Source organism: Natrix helvetica (genome assembly GCF_964273705.1).
Source record: "Natrix helvetica genome assembly, chromosome: 15".
Lineage (NCBI taxonomy): Eukaryota > Metazoa > Chordata > Lepidosauria > Squamata > Natricidae > Natrix > Natrix helvetica.
In genome coordinates this window covers 1016957-1031124 of record NC_138565.1, presented here as the reverse complement: position 1 = coordinate 1031124, position 14168 = coordinate 1016957, and the positions used below count along the sequence as shown (strand labels likewise).

The 14168-nt window shown below is 47.0% G+C and overlaps 1 protein-coding gene across 1 annotated transcript in view; it reads left to right on the top strand.

Annotated features, from left to right (window-relative positions):
• Positions 1-14168, top strand: part of NUP188 (nucleoporin 188) — a 29809-nt gene that overhangs the window by 943 nt on the left and 14698 nt on the right. Inside the window, 24 exon segments of the mRNA XM_081967526.1 lie at positions 491-545; positions 1419-1492; positions 1778-1862; positions 2134-2214; positions 2903-2947; positions 3343-3435; positions 4191-4310; positions 4710-4921; positions 5748-5862; positions 6268-6465; positions 7200-7289; positions 7621-7686; positions 8197-8316; positions 9156-9282; positions 9736-9891; positions 10751-10877; positions 11055-11142; positions 11641-11717; positions 11937-12051; positions 12204-12324; positions 12664-12730; positions 12970-13095; positions 13562-13692; positions 13884-13990. Of these exon segments, the coding sequence (XP_081823652.1) occupies positions 491-545; positions 1419-1492; positions 1778-1862; positions 2134-2214; positions 2903-2947; positions 3343-3435; positions 4191-4310; positions 4710-4921; positions 5748-5862; positions 6268-6465; positions 7200-7289; positions 7621-7686; positions 8197-8316; positions 9156-9282; positions 9736-9891; positions 10751-10877; positions 11055-11142; positions 11641-11717; positions 11937-12051; positions 12204-12324; positions 12664-12730; positions 12970-13095; positions 13562-13692; positions 13884-13990 (2596 nt within the window).

The following is a 14168-nucleotide window of genomic DNA, read 5'->3' as shown; positions in this document are numbered from 1 at the left end:
CTCACTAATTATGACCTACCTGTATGCATAGAGTGGCAGGATGACATAATAATTGTTCTGCCTGTGCATTCTTTACACTTTGGTGCTGTCTGACATTGTGTCCGGCCGTAAGCATATGGTCCAGTCTCTGCTCCTGCTTCAATGGTTAGACGGCCTAGACATTGGTATTTCAAAATAGATCTTTCAAACATTTATATTTCATTCTGATTTATTAATCTAGATGAAGTGTTCGTATATATATATAGCTAGTCCATGTGCCAAATAAATAATGTTCTATCTGGGAGTATGCCTATTCCCCTTGATGCGTCTCAAAGTGAAGTGTTCATCCCTGCACATGAGAAACTGTACACTAGTTGTGTTGTGTTGGTCCTGTGCGGTGGACTGAGAGAGAAGGACTGTCTCAAAAGTCCCCCAACTGCCTTTCATGTCCAGAGGAATTGTTCTGTGAGATTTTAAAAGACTTTAAGGAATTTGTGGTTTTTATTTTAAGGAGCAGCAGAGAACTGTGGACCATTCTTTTGGGGAGATCAGCTTTGAGAGAACCGGTAAGCAATGTTGGCTTAGGCTTTTTCCTTTCAAACCTCTCTAGTTTTGTATTAATCATCATGGCAGCAAGAGAGGGAGGGCTCTTTGATATATGTTTTCAGTTAAGCAGATTTTTTAGGATTAATGTTTCCCCGCCAGTTAGGCTGGCAGCAGATTTGGACAGTGAGGAGATTGGGGAGGAAAATGGGCCAGTTCTGGAGTCAGGGGAAGGCTCTGAGGAGGGCTCTGTGACTGTATGCCAGCTATCAGCTGCCTTCAGAGTCAGACATCAGTGGGGCAGAGGAACAGCTGGAGCCTGTTCCCAGTGTGTGGATGTGCAGAGTTGCCAGACAAAGGGAACAGCTAAAGAACAGGGGTCGACTTGGGAGTAAGGCCACAGGTGGAGGATGAATGGCCCCTCCCAGAGAAAATAAAAGAGGAGCCAAAGGGGAGTGGAGTTTGCAGGACACAATTACTTTGCTTCATTGGTTCTTGACTCTCTGAGACTCCTGGCTAAGTTCTGCAGATCTCAGCCTGGCAGCTCTCCCAGCCAGATAAAGTCTGTGACCGTAAATCCTCCCTTGAAAGACTTTGCTGGATGTGAATGAGCAGAATTCACAGTGGATTAATAAAAGGGGTTTTTGTCGGGACCAGGAGTTGGCTTCAGGCTCTTGCAAAGCCTCGGTCAGAGCATGATCATGTGGTGCTATTTCAGAGATGAACCAAATGATGTTAACCAATGAAAGAGACCCCAAGTCTTAAAAATTGCCAAGGTTGGACAGCCCACCGTACAATGCTTCTCCTTCCATCTAAACAGCTTTGCGAAACTAAGCAAACTGTTTTTATCAGTTGAGAGGACTCACTAGATACACCATCCTTTTGTCCTGATTTAGGCACAGATCGCAGAAGAGTTGAATAAACATTGGCAGAGGTTGCTTGAAGGACTTTGTTACTACAAACCACCCAGGTACGGCAACGAGATGCTGGGCATCGTTAGGAAAAGCTTGGGAAAAAAGTGGGGTTTTTCTGGTCATGAACCTGCTTCCCCCTTTAGAAATTCATCTAGTCTGAAATTTTAGCAGAAAAAACAGCACACAAAGACTCTTAAAAGGTTAAGATCTGATTCTTAGGCTTGGCTTTAGGGCTTTATAATGTTTATGGAAAGCATGTGGATATAAAATTATCCAGCTGTTAGATCAAGATTCACTTTGTTCCAAACAACTTAAACTGAGTAACTGTTTCTTACGTGTAGTTCCAATTCAGCAGAAATCGTGAAAGCTGATAAAAACGTGCCCGCTTCATTGAAGGAACTGGGACTCCGCGTCAGCAAGTTTTTGGTAAGAAATAGTTTCAAAAGTCACTTGGCTTTTTTTGCTCTGCGTGTTTCAGGACCGGGGTGGAAAGAAATATCAGAATTGGAGGGAAGTTGGTTTTCCACAGTCCTGCTGTTTGAGTGATGTTTGTGTCTGGGACTTCTGAAGTTTAATCGAGATACATTGCAGAACTTGGAAGCGGCAGTGAAAATTAGTCGTCGTTCTCTTCTTCATGGTCCTATCCCTCGCTCTTAAAAAGCCTGTAACGTAGCTAAAAGTTTGTCTGCCATTGCAGGGTTTGGATGAGGAGCAAAGCGTGCAGCTCTTACAATGTTACCTTCAAGAGGATTATAAAGGGACCAGAGACTCGCTAAAGGTGAGTGATGACACACGGTCTCTCTCTTCTCCAGAAATTCTGTGGACAAGTGTGTCTCTGCATGGCTCTTGAAGGCTAGGAGTTTTTTACACAGTGAGTTCTCACTGTGATGCTGTAAGCTTGCATTTCCACTTGGGGGTGAGGCCCGCCTCGGAGGTACTAGCTGTAAATACTAAGATTCGTAGGAATTCTAGTCCCACCTTAGGCAAGAAAACTGGTTGGGTGATATTGGGTCAATCACCGGGAAACAGAGTTCTAGTCCCACCTTAGGCAAGAAAACTGGTTGGGTGACTTTGGGCCATTTGCCAGGAGATAGTGAATTCTAGCCCTGCCTTAGGCAAGAAAGCTGGCTGGGTGATATTGGGTCAGTCACCGGGAGACAGAGAGTTCTAGTCCCACCTTAGTCATGAAAGCCGGCTGGATAACTGGGACAGTCCCTCTCTTCCTGCCTACGTGACTTCACAAACGTTAGGAGGGGGGGAGGAAACAATGTTAGGTATGTTCACGTCTTTGACATATTTATAAACGCAATAGATGGGGGGAAAATAAATGAAGTCATGCATGCTGTCCACTCTGTGATGGTTGTAGCTGAAACCTAGAAGGGAACATCCCTTTCTCCATTGTTTGTGTCTCTGTCCAAGCCTCAACTCTTTCTGACTGCATTCCTTGCATTTCGTTTTGTATCTAGACCGTGCTGCAGGATGACAGGCAGAGCCAAACGCTGCTACTGAAGGTGAGATTCCCCTACATCCTTCCATGGGCCCTGCTCCCAACTCCACTGCTTCTGCAACAGGTCTTTTATTAGGGGGTGCACCAGGGGGGCGGTGTTGACTCGATGCAGCAGAGAGGACTGAAGTTCCAAGTAAGAAATGCGGGCTCTTGCCACTTGCTCCTGATTTGCCCCGAGTGGCTTCTTGTAATTATTTTGGATAATATTTTTATCCCCCTTTTCCAGTGAAAAAAATATTATCCAAAACCCCAGGGACAAAGCAATAAACCACAATCTATTAGGATGATGAAGAACCAACAATGTTGAAAGATAATGTGCTGGGGTGTTTGTGTGAAAAAATGAATAGCAAATGAAATACTTGCTAATCAGAGGATAAAAACAACAATATGTGTTCACAGATTGCCGATTACTACTATGAGGAAAGGTTTTGTATTCTTCGGTGTGTTCTTCACATCCTCACTTATTTCCAGGATGAGAGGCACCCTTACACGGTATGTATCGGCTTCCTTTCTTGATTCTTCTACGAGCATTAAGTGCACTTAAAGAACAGATAGTCCTCGTTCAGTGATGGCTCATTTAGTGACTTTGCACTTACAACAGTGATAAAAAGGGAACGTGACCACCAGTCATCACATTTACGACCTTTGCAGGTTTGTAAAGCGAAGAAAAGCTGAAGTAAGATCATAAGCACAAGTCACAGTTTCCCTGGGCAGCTCCTTTGCTTAACAAGTGAGTTGCTGGACCAAACCCTGGTCACTAAATGAGGACTCAGGTAGAAGACTATAATCTGAGTCACCAGACTCCTAAAAGCCTTTAATGATCTTTGAAAGGGATGAAATTAACCTTTTAAGGGAAGGTAAAATACATCTTCATTTGTTTTGGGTCAACTCAAGGAAATACCCTGCCTCTATTATCCAGAATAACAACCCTGTGAGGTGGGTCGGTCTGAGAAAGAGGGAAAAATCACCAAGGCAGCTTTCATGCCTAAATGAAGATTAGAACTCAAAATTACAAATGTCTAGCCCAGCCCTTCAGCTAATGGACCAAAACTGCCTCTCATTATTATCAAACACATAGTTGATTATTTTATTAACTGCACTTTAAACATTTAATTGCATGTGAAATTACCTTTGAATCCTTCCAGTATTCTGGTGTAATATTAAAAAATGACACACAGGTACAAAAGGGATGAAACGGTCTCTTAATTTTTATCCCCCCCCCCCCCCATCCTGGTTTTGCTACGAAGGTCCCGTATTCGCAGTGTATGGAAAAGCTGGATAAGGAGCTGGTTCCTAATTATCGGAAACAGTTTGAAGAGCTGTATAAAGCCGAAGCGCCTACATGGGAAACACACGGAAGTCTGATGGTATATTTTTCCCCCCATACTTTGCTTTCATAAATTGTGCAGTGCGTTTCTAGCTTTGTAAGGAAAATATGTGGAATAGCAGTAGGATCACATTTATATTTCTCCTGAACGAAACTTTTGTCCAACATGCTGCATTCTCTACTTAAGAAATCTCAAAGCTGGGGAAATAAATGGGAAATAATACATTATTAGATAACCATTTGTCTGGAATGGTGTAGGGTCTCCTGCTTGAACAGGAGGTTGGACTTGAAGACCTCCGAAGTCCCTTCTACCCTGTGATTCTAAGTTCTGTGTTATTTCCAGCAAGCCTCAAAAAAAAAAAAAAAACCCAATGCTGCTTTCCCCCTGTGTTGCCAGTGTGTGTTTTAACAGCCTGTGGCTTCTGCTTTGTGCCCACAGACAGAGCGGCAAGTGTCTCGCTGGTTCGTGCAGTGCCTCCGCGAACAATCCATGCTGCTGGAGATCATCTTCCTCTACTATGCCTATTTTGAGATGACCCCGGAGGAGCTGCTGACTTTCACCAAGATGTTCAAGGACCAGGGCTTCGGCACTCGGCAGACCAACCGGCACCTGGTTGATGAAAGCATGGACTCCCTAGTGGATCGGATTGGGTGAGTGAGTGCCACGCACTGGGCCTTGTGAATCGTGACAGGCCACGGACCATTCTAGGTAAATTTGTGTAAATCGGTGCATGAAAGGAGCGGAGCTGGAAGCAGATTCGGACAGTGAGGAGGTTGGGGAGGAACCTGGGCCAGTCCTGGAGCCTGGGGAAGGCTCTGAGGAGGGCTCTGTGTCGGAGGCAGAGAGGGGGCCAAGGCCGTCTGACAGTTATCAGCTGCCTTGAGAGTCAGACATCAGTGGGGCAGAGGAACAGCTGGAGCCTGTTCCTCGTTTGTGCATGCCCAGAGTGGCCAGATGAGGGGAACACCTAAAGAACAGGGGTCGACTTGGGAGTAAGGCCAGACAATGAATGGCCCCTCCCAGAGGAAACAAAAGAGGAGCGAAAGGGTTTGCAGGAGACCATTAGTTCCCTTCATTGGTTTGTGATTCTCCTGAGGCTCCTTGCCAAGTTCTGCAGATATCAGCCAGTGAGCTCTCCAAGCCAGATAAGGAATTCACAGTCAATTAGTAAAAGGGTTTTTTTTGTCGGGACAAGGAGTCTTGGGAAGCCTAGGTCAGAACACTAAGTGGTCCTTGCTAAAGATCAAAATTGGGACCTGCAGCTCCATGTCTACGTGAGTGTAATGGACTTACGGCCTCACTTCTTCTGAGGCCATTAAGCGAATCACCCACAGTGTGGCCCCTTTTTTTTTTTTTATCAGAAAGCAAAACGAGCCAAATAAGGGTTTTTTCAAGAGGTGAATCTTCTCATGCACTTCTGATTTCTTGGTGTTTTGTCTCCCCCCCCCCCCCTTTCCCGGCAATCATGCCTTCCAGGTACTTCAGTGCTCTAATTCTAGTGGAAGGCATGGAAATCGACTCCTTACATGAACGTTTATTGGATGACAGGAAGGAAGAACATAAGTTTGCTGGCAATGGACAGATCCACCAGGTAAATATTCATGTTTATTTCAACCTCGCCATGCAAAATCTTTGAGGAAAACATTAGTAGGAAGAATCAAACTGTTTCCTGATTATTATTCCTTTCCACAACAACAACCCTGTGAGGTGGGTTAGACAGAGACAGAGAGAGAAATTGGCCCAAGATCACACACTCCGCTTTTGTGCCTGGCGGGATTAGATCTCTCCACCTCCTGGTGATTGGCTTAAAGTCATCCAGCTGTCTTTCGTGCCCAAGGCAGAACTAGAACTCACTGCCTCCTGGTGGCTCAAAGTGACCCGGGCCTAAGGGGTGAACTAGAACTTACCGTCTCCTGGTTTCTAGGCCAGCATTTTCACCGCTATGCCAGACTGGTTCTGGGCAAGGTTTGGCACCCCACCCGTTTCCTCCCAACAGGAGATGGACCGCCTGCTGCTGACCCTGGGGGACGTCCCCCATCACGCCCCCGTCCTCTTGGCCTGGGCCTTACTCCGGCACACGCTGAGCGCTGATGGTTCGAGCGGGGTGATCCGGCGGGTGGGGAGCACTGCCATCCAAATGAACGTCTTCCAGTATTTGACCAAGCTGCTCCGAGCCATCAGTTCCGAAGGAAACGTGAGTCTTTAGCCCAGAAGAAATGCATTTAATAATATTTAGTAGCTTTAAGGGCTGAGAGGCCCCCGAGCCCCATTTTTTCTTATATATTTTATGAACCTTGGAATTCCGTTCAGGTCACACCACACAATTTCACCTTTTCTCGTGCAAGGAAAGATTTAAGCATTTAATAATTAATAATAATTCATTAGATTTCTAGACCGCCCCCTCTCCCCGGAGGGACTAGGTTTGGCTCATTGATTTGCTAGGTTTGGCTCATTGATTTTCCAGTGAAGAGGGAAAAAAAATGTAATATCTGTAGCTGTTTATATCTGTAACTAAACAGATTGCGAATGGGGAATAAAAACTCTACAGGCGGTCCTTGTTTAGTGGCAATGCAGGCAGTCCTTGTTTAGCAACCTCCACTGGGACTGGCAGCTCAGTTGTTAAGCAAAGGGGTCACCAGCTTACGATCTTAGCTCACTTTCTTTTTCCATTTGCTTACAAACTGGGTTGGATGGGTTGTGGAGTTAGTTTTTCATCACTGTTGTAACTGCCAACAGTTGTGAAATGAGGCAGCCGCTAAGCAAGGACTGGTTTGTCTTTAACTGTCACGAGAAAGGTCGTAAAACTGGGCACAACTTGCTTAACCAATGTCTCGCTTAGCAACAGAAAGGTTGGGCTCAGTTGTGGTTGTAAGTCGAGGACTACCTGGATTTCCATGGCTCCGGTTGTGAAATGTTCTTTGTTTACAGTGTATTTCCAGCACCGCCTGCATGTGCATTTACGGCCTCCTGTCCTTCGTGCTGACTTCTCTGGAACTGCACACGCTCGGCAATCAGCAGGTAAGAGTCCAGGGCTTAAGAGGGGAAAGCTGGCCCAGCCTTCTCTGCCCAGAGTCATGGGGGAGGGGGAGGGGGGTGTCCAACCTTGCCTAAGACCTGTGGTCAGACCTTCAGCTCCCAGAATTCCTCAGTTAGCCAGTTGGAAATCAATTTTGGCCATAGAGTTGTCCACAGAGAACTATAGTTATATTAAGAGTATAAAGTATTCTTCAGCCTAGAGGAAGCACTAATTGTAGTTTCTTATGACATCTTCAAATCTTCCTAAGGTAATCACATCAAGGGTACCAAATATAATGTGACATTTCCCTCCCTTCCCGTTTATTTTCTCAAGGACATAATCGACACAGCGTGTGAAGTTTTGGCTGCCTCCAGCATTCCTCCCTTATTCTGGAAAACGGTGAGCCTCCTCTGGAAGCAGCACTTGACCTCTGCTTCCTTTCGATTCACTCTTTCTGAAAATGTGGGGAAAATATCCCCCTTTTGGCATTGGCAAAACTTAGCTGGTCTTCTAAGTGAGAGTTCTAAGGTTCTGGGAGACCTGAAAATGACTTTAAAAGATTCCTTCGTGGTAAAATGGTTGAAAACTACTTTTTACCGGGGGGGGGGGGGGGGAAATAATTCTCAGTAGTAAACACCATCTGTTTCCCCATTTTTTTTAAAGGAAAGGAATAAAAAAAGAAGGAAATATATGTAGGTACATACAGTTTTGGTTTTCTCTCTCTATGCTTGTTTAAGGGAAAGTCGTAAGTTAAGGACAACCAATAGATAAAATGAGATTCCATCCTTTTTTAAGGCCAGTATTTCAAACAGACCAGCAGGTCCATTTCACAGCACAGCTAGCAAGCAAGAACATGTTGCAAAACTGGGCCTGTTTTTGACAACTTCTGTTTCCTGCTTCTCATTCCAGGAACCAACAGCCGGTCTGGGCATTATTTTGGATAGCGTGTGTGGCATGTTTCCACACCTCCTCTCTCCTCTTCTTCAGTTACTCACTGCACTTGTTTCAGACAAGTCGACGGCAAAAAAGGTACATACGAAAGTCAGTGGGAGAAAAATCAATGTCTGTTGCTATCGGGGTACTAGAGCCCTTTTTAATAGCAATACCATAGCCCTGAGACTTATATACTGCCTCACGGTGCTTTCCAGCCTTCTCTTACCAGTTTGCAGAGTCAGCCTCTTGCCCCCCCCCCCCCCCCAACAATCTGGGTCCTCATTTTACCCACCTCGGAAGGACGGAAGGCTGAGTCAACCCTGAGCCAGTGAGATTTGAACTGCCAAACTGCAGCTAGCAGTCAGCTGAAGTAGCCTGCAGGGCTGTGCTCTAACCACTGCGCCACCTAGGCTCTTTAAGTCTCTCTCAGTCATAAATTTGGGCTAAGGTGATCCTTTCATTCACAAAACTGGAGATCCCTGGGTGATTGTGGAGGCAGGCATATGATTTAAAAACCTTCCTTCCTTCCTTCCACTCAAGGTTGGCTCAAGTCTTCCATCCTTCCGAGGTGGGTAAAATGAGGACCCAGATTGTTGGGGGACAAGTAGCTGACTTTGTAAACCGCTTAGAGAGGGCTGGAAAGCACCGTGAAGTGGTATATAAGCCTAAGGGCTAGTGCTACTAGAAATGCTCCTTGTAGAATAACAGAATTCCGAAGGCCTGTCCAAGTTCCTCCCTGTCCCACTTGTTCTAAATAGAATCAAGGAGGAGTTGTGTTGAGTTTCTTTCTCGTGCTTGCACCTGTCTCACTGGTCAGTTTTTTTTCCTGCAGCCTCCTTTTTAATGACTTGTGTCTTCCCAAGACCCCCTCTTGGTTCCTTTCCACCTGCTTCTCTTCCTGAGCCCATCTTCCTTCTCTCTCCCCCTCTCTAAAGGTTTACACATTTTTGGACAAGATGTCCTTCTATATCGAGCTTTATAAGCACAAACCAGCAGATGTCATCCCTCACAAAGACGGGACCCTCTGGAGGAAGCAGATGCCCAAATTGCTGTACCCCCTCGGTAAGAGATGCTTTGGCACCTTCTTTGGCGCCCTTCAAACACGTGTGCTTACTTAATGTTCGTGGGGTCCTTGGTGCTCTCTGAGCATGGTGGTTTTCTTGCAGACATTTCTTTGCCAAACTAGGTAACATCATCAGAGCAAACCCCATTCCCTTCTCAGCACTGAGGAGGTTCCCAGGTTGGGTAATGAAATATCTGCAAGGAAACCACCCAGCTCAGAGAGCACCAAAGACCCCACAATGCAATCCTGAGCTCCAAATGTTTTCTTGTATCATTATTAACATCCACCTTCTACTGTCTGGCCAAATGAACGCTTCCAAAATTAACCAGCTGGACCTCTGTTATTCCCCCCTGACAGGTTGCCCAGTCTTGTTAAGGACCCATTTTGTCGAGATATCCTCTTTGTCCAAAACGCCTGGTTTCATTCTGTTTTTTTCGCCCCCCCCCTTTCAGGTACGGGTCAAACCAACCTTCGGATCCCTCAAGGGACAATCGGGCAGGTGATGCTGGACGACCGGGCCTACTTGGTACGCTGGGAGTATTCTTACAGCAGCTGGACACTCTTCACCTGCGAAATTGAGATGCTGTTGCATGTGGTGTCGACGGCTGGTGAGTTTCCAGAACTCCAAGGAAGCTGCTGAGACGGTTCTGTTCCTGGGCTTGGGGGCAGCATGCTTGGTTGGAAGGTAAAAGACCCCCCCAATGGGAGACCCTCCGACTATTACAACAGGGAGAGGGAAAAAGACATACAGGGAGTCCTTCCTTCTGACTGCGTTCTAAGTTTTCATAAGCCACTTACGACCAAAATTTGACGACCGTTGCTTTCCTGTGGCTACATTGTAGGCTATTGGCATCTGCCCCGCAGGGCTCACTTATGGTCATAACTCCAGGACTATCCCTGCCTGATGAGAAGGATGTCCTTGAATCTTCCAATGTATTAGTTTTGTATTAGTGTTAGATTTCTTCTTCTTCCACACTCTTTTTGTTCTTTCTTTGATATTGGGTAAAAATCATGATTTGGGTTTTTAAAACAAGCTTTCATAATGTCGCTCATCTTTTGTCAATTTTTAAATCAATTTTAGTGTTAATATTTATTGTTTCTTGTTGCTTTTATTGATTGCGGGCTGCCTTGAGTCGCCTCCAGGTGAAATGGGCGGCATAGAAGTTTATTAAGCATATAAAATAAACTGCCAGATTAGCCGATTGTACTATAGCATACATTTTCATTCATTTCATTTCCTTTCCTTCGCCTGCACTTTACACTTAATTCTGTTTATAAGATACCTGTATGACATGTTGGTTTGGTGGAAGTAGTTCAAAGCACTTCCATTAAACTAACCCTGCCAGCGTGTAGATCCTTGGTTTTTCTTTTCCTTTTACTCCTTTCTTTTGGGATTTGCTTTTGAGGGACCTGGGTTCACGGCAGAAAAGGGCCGTGTCCACCTTGGACTCTTCTGCTCTTTCTCAGATGTCATCCAGCATTGCCAAAGGGTTAAGCCCATCATCGACCTGGTTCACAAAGTCATCAGCACCGATGTGTCCATTGCCGATTGCCTCTTGCCCATCACCTCCCGGATCTACATGCTGCTTCACAGGCAAGATCTTTTTCTTTTCAAGTCAATTTTGCTCGTGTTCTATTAGTTGCATTACTCCGTGCTTCGTAAACCTCGTGTAAGGTAAGATCCTAAGTCTCCACGGGGACTCTTGCCTTCTTACGGAGTCCACCTGAGCTTCTCTTGATTTCACCTTCAGCTCTTTTGCTCTTCTTGCAGGTTAACCACTGTGATTTCTCCCCCGGTCGACATTATCGCCTCTTGTGTCAAATGCTTAACAGTGCTGGCCTCCCGGATGCCTGCCAAGGTAAGAGACCCTCGCTCGTTTCTCTGCTGTGGTGTCAAGGTTGATGCAAGCGTGCAAAAACACTCGCCCCACTGGTCCTGCCTCACTCGTGCTTGCAGAGGAGACACGCCGAGGGTCCCGGTTACTCCGACTGGTGGGGTCCAGGAGGGAGGGCCTTCTCTGCTGTGGCTCCTCCCCTCTGGAACATCTTGCCCCGTCCCCCAATATGAGGTCGGCCCCAGCTCTCCTATCCTTTCGTAAGGGCCTAAAGATTTGGCTGTGCCAGTCGGCTTAGGGCCCCAGTGAGGGAACAGCACAATGGAGGTGCTTGATTGAGTAATAACAGATCCCACCTCTCCTCCCCTCTGCCCTCCCCACGTGTCCTTGGTCTTAATGACTTTTTATGCTTTAGCTGTATAAGTAACTGTAAGCTGCCCAGAGTTACCCTATGGTTAAGATGGGCAACCAGTACATTTTATAAATAATAAACAACGGAACATTTCTGACCTTTCTCCCCAGGTCTGGACTGATCTTCATCACACAGGCTTTTTACCTTTTGTGGCAAATCCGGTTTCTAATATGAGTCACCTGATCAGGTAACTTGATGTACAGATAGTTCTCGACTTTCAAGAGAAAGAGAGTGGGAGACCTAAGAGTTAGCAGGCTGGCCCTATTATTTACCATACCCCCTTGCCACTTGTCTATAAAGAGAGATCAACACCCCTCCCCTCCCTCCCCCCCCCGGTGCCCCCAATTCTCTTCTGGCACAGATGCCAGAGCGTTTCCCAGCCTGCTAACTCGCTCTTTCTCCCCAGTGCAGAGGGAATGAATGCTGGAGGCTACGGGAATCTGCTGATGGGCATTGAGCAGCCCCAAGGCGAATACGGCGTGACAATCTCCTTCCTGAATTTAGTCATGACCCTAGTCCGGGTATGTGCTGAGAGAGAGAGAGAGAGGCAGCCTCGCATCCCTTCTGGTACCCTGCGGCCAGAAAGACTTTGGTTTTTGCTACTTAATTTTCGTCTGGGTGATTTGAGTGGTGGAACATCCCATTTAACTCTCCTTCTGGCTGTTTTCTTCAGGGGCAGCTGGGCAGCACTCAGAGCCAGGGCCTGGTGCCGTGCATCGTGTTTGTCCTGAAGGAGATGCTGCCAAATTATCACAAGTGGCGCTATAACTCCCATGGAGTGAGAGAAAAAATAGGTAAGCAGGACTTCCCCCCCCTTCCCCTCAGAAGGACTGAGATTTAGCCTGTCATTTTTGGGGGGGACTCTTCCTTGGTATTCGTGGTTTCCTGTGAGGCTCTCAAGGGCAGAAAACTCTGCAAAGTTTCCCAGATCATCAAGGAGAGTATTTCTCAACCTTAGCCGCTGTAAGAGCTATGGACTTCATCCCCCAGAATTCCTCAGACCAGAACCCTGGGAGTTGAAGTCCCCACCTCTTAAAGTGGCTAAGGTTGAGAAGCAGCCCTGGGAGGACAGCTGAGCTTCTTCCATTCTAACTCCCTTCTGGAACACGGTGCAACTTTTCCCTTTGTTTCAGGGTACCTTATCCTCCAGCTGATCCATGCAATTTTGAATCTGTGCCCTGAAATGGATCCTCGTAGCAGGTGAGGTCGGGGTTTTTTCAGCAACCTTACATCCTGGATAGGCTACTTTGAGGCCTTTATCCTCCTTCACCTGCTGTGTCTGCAGCTTTATTCCTTCTTCCTGCTGCCTGCCAATGAAACCCATGTTGCATTCTTAGTAAAGCAAGCCTCTCTTTCAATTCCTGATGTGAGGTTGAAGCTCATCCAGATGTTTCTCCCGTAGAAAGTCGAGCTTCTTCCTTTTTTTTCCTTTTGAGCAGTGCCCCCAGCCTCCAATCCCTTTGCATCTTCAGCCTGGCCAATACAGAAGCAGGCCAGGCGGTCATCAGCATCATGGGCATTGGAGTGGACACCATCGATATGGTGATGGCCAGCCAGTCCTGCAGGTGAGTGCCTGCATTGTCTGAATTAAATCAGTGGAATGACTTGCCTCAAGACGTGGGGGCTCCATCCCTGGAGGTTTTCAAGAAGAGACTCTGGTGGCCCATGCCAGCGGCCAGCTGATCTGGCAGCAGAGTCAGACAGTGAGGAGGGTTGGGGAGGAACCTGGGCCACTCCTGGAGTCTGGGGAAGGCTCGGGTGAGGGCTCTGTGTCGGAGGCAGAGAGGGGGTCAGGGCCGTCTGACAGTTATCAGCTGCCTTTGGAGTCAGACATCAGTGAGGCAGAAGAACAGCTGGGGCCTGTTCCCAGGGTGCGCATGCGCAGAGTGGCCAGACGAAGGGAAGAGCTAAAGAACAGGGGTGGACTTGGGAGTTAAGCCCACAGGGGGACGATTTCATGTCCTTTGGCTGCTGGTGCAATTCTGAGCAGAAGTAGGACGGGTTTTAACGTGGTTCTTCTTGGCAACGCAGTGATGGGGAGTCTCAGGGCCAGCTCCTGATACAGACGGTGAAACTGGCGTTCTCCGTCACCAACAACGTCATCCGGTTGAAGCCTCCCTCCAGCGTCGTGTCTCCTCTGGAACACGCCCTGACTCAGCACGGTAGGTCCTTTCCTGCTGCCCTTTGGGGAATGGCTTTATCTTCCGCACGAACCATTTGCGCTTAACGCACAGGATTTGCATTAATTTTCAGATGATTTTGGATTCTGCTTACCCTGTGCAGAAAATCAACTGCCTATTCATCAATACTTCATTTGCATGTGACACTTTACCCTCTGCCCTCCCAAACCCAGGGGCCCACCGGAACAATCTGATCGCTGTCTTAGCCAAGTACATCTACCATAAACATGACCCAGCCTTGCCACGACTAGCCATCCAGCTCCTGAAGCGGCTGGCAACGGTAAGTGTTCCTTTTTCTTCTTCTGACACCCTTCGTTGCTGTCCTTGGCTTTAGAAACTGGCCAAGTGACCCAACAGGGTTTCCAACGACTTCTTGGCTTCCTTGCCGAGTTATGATGAATGGGTCAGGCTTCAATGTGGACCTCTGGCTGTGCAATTTGTTGTAGGAAAAGAGCAGT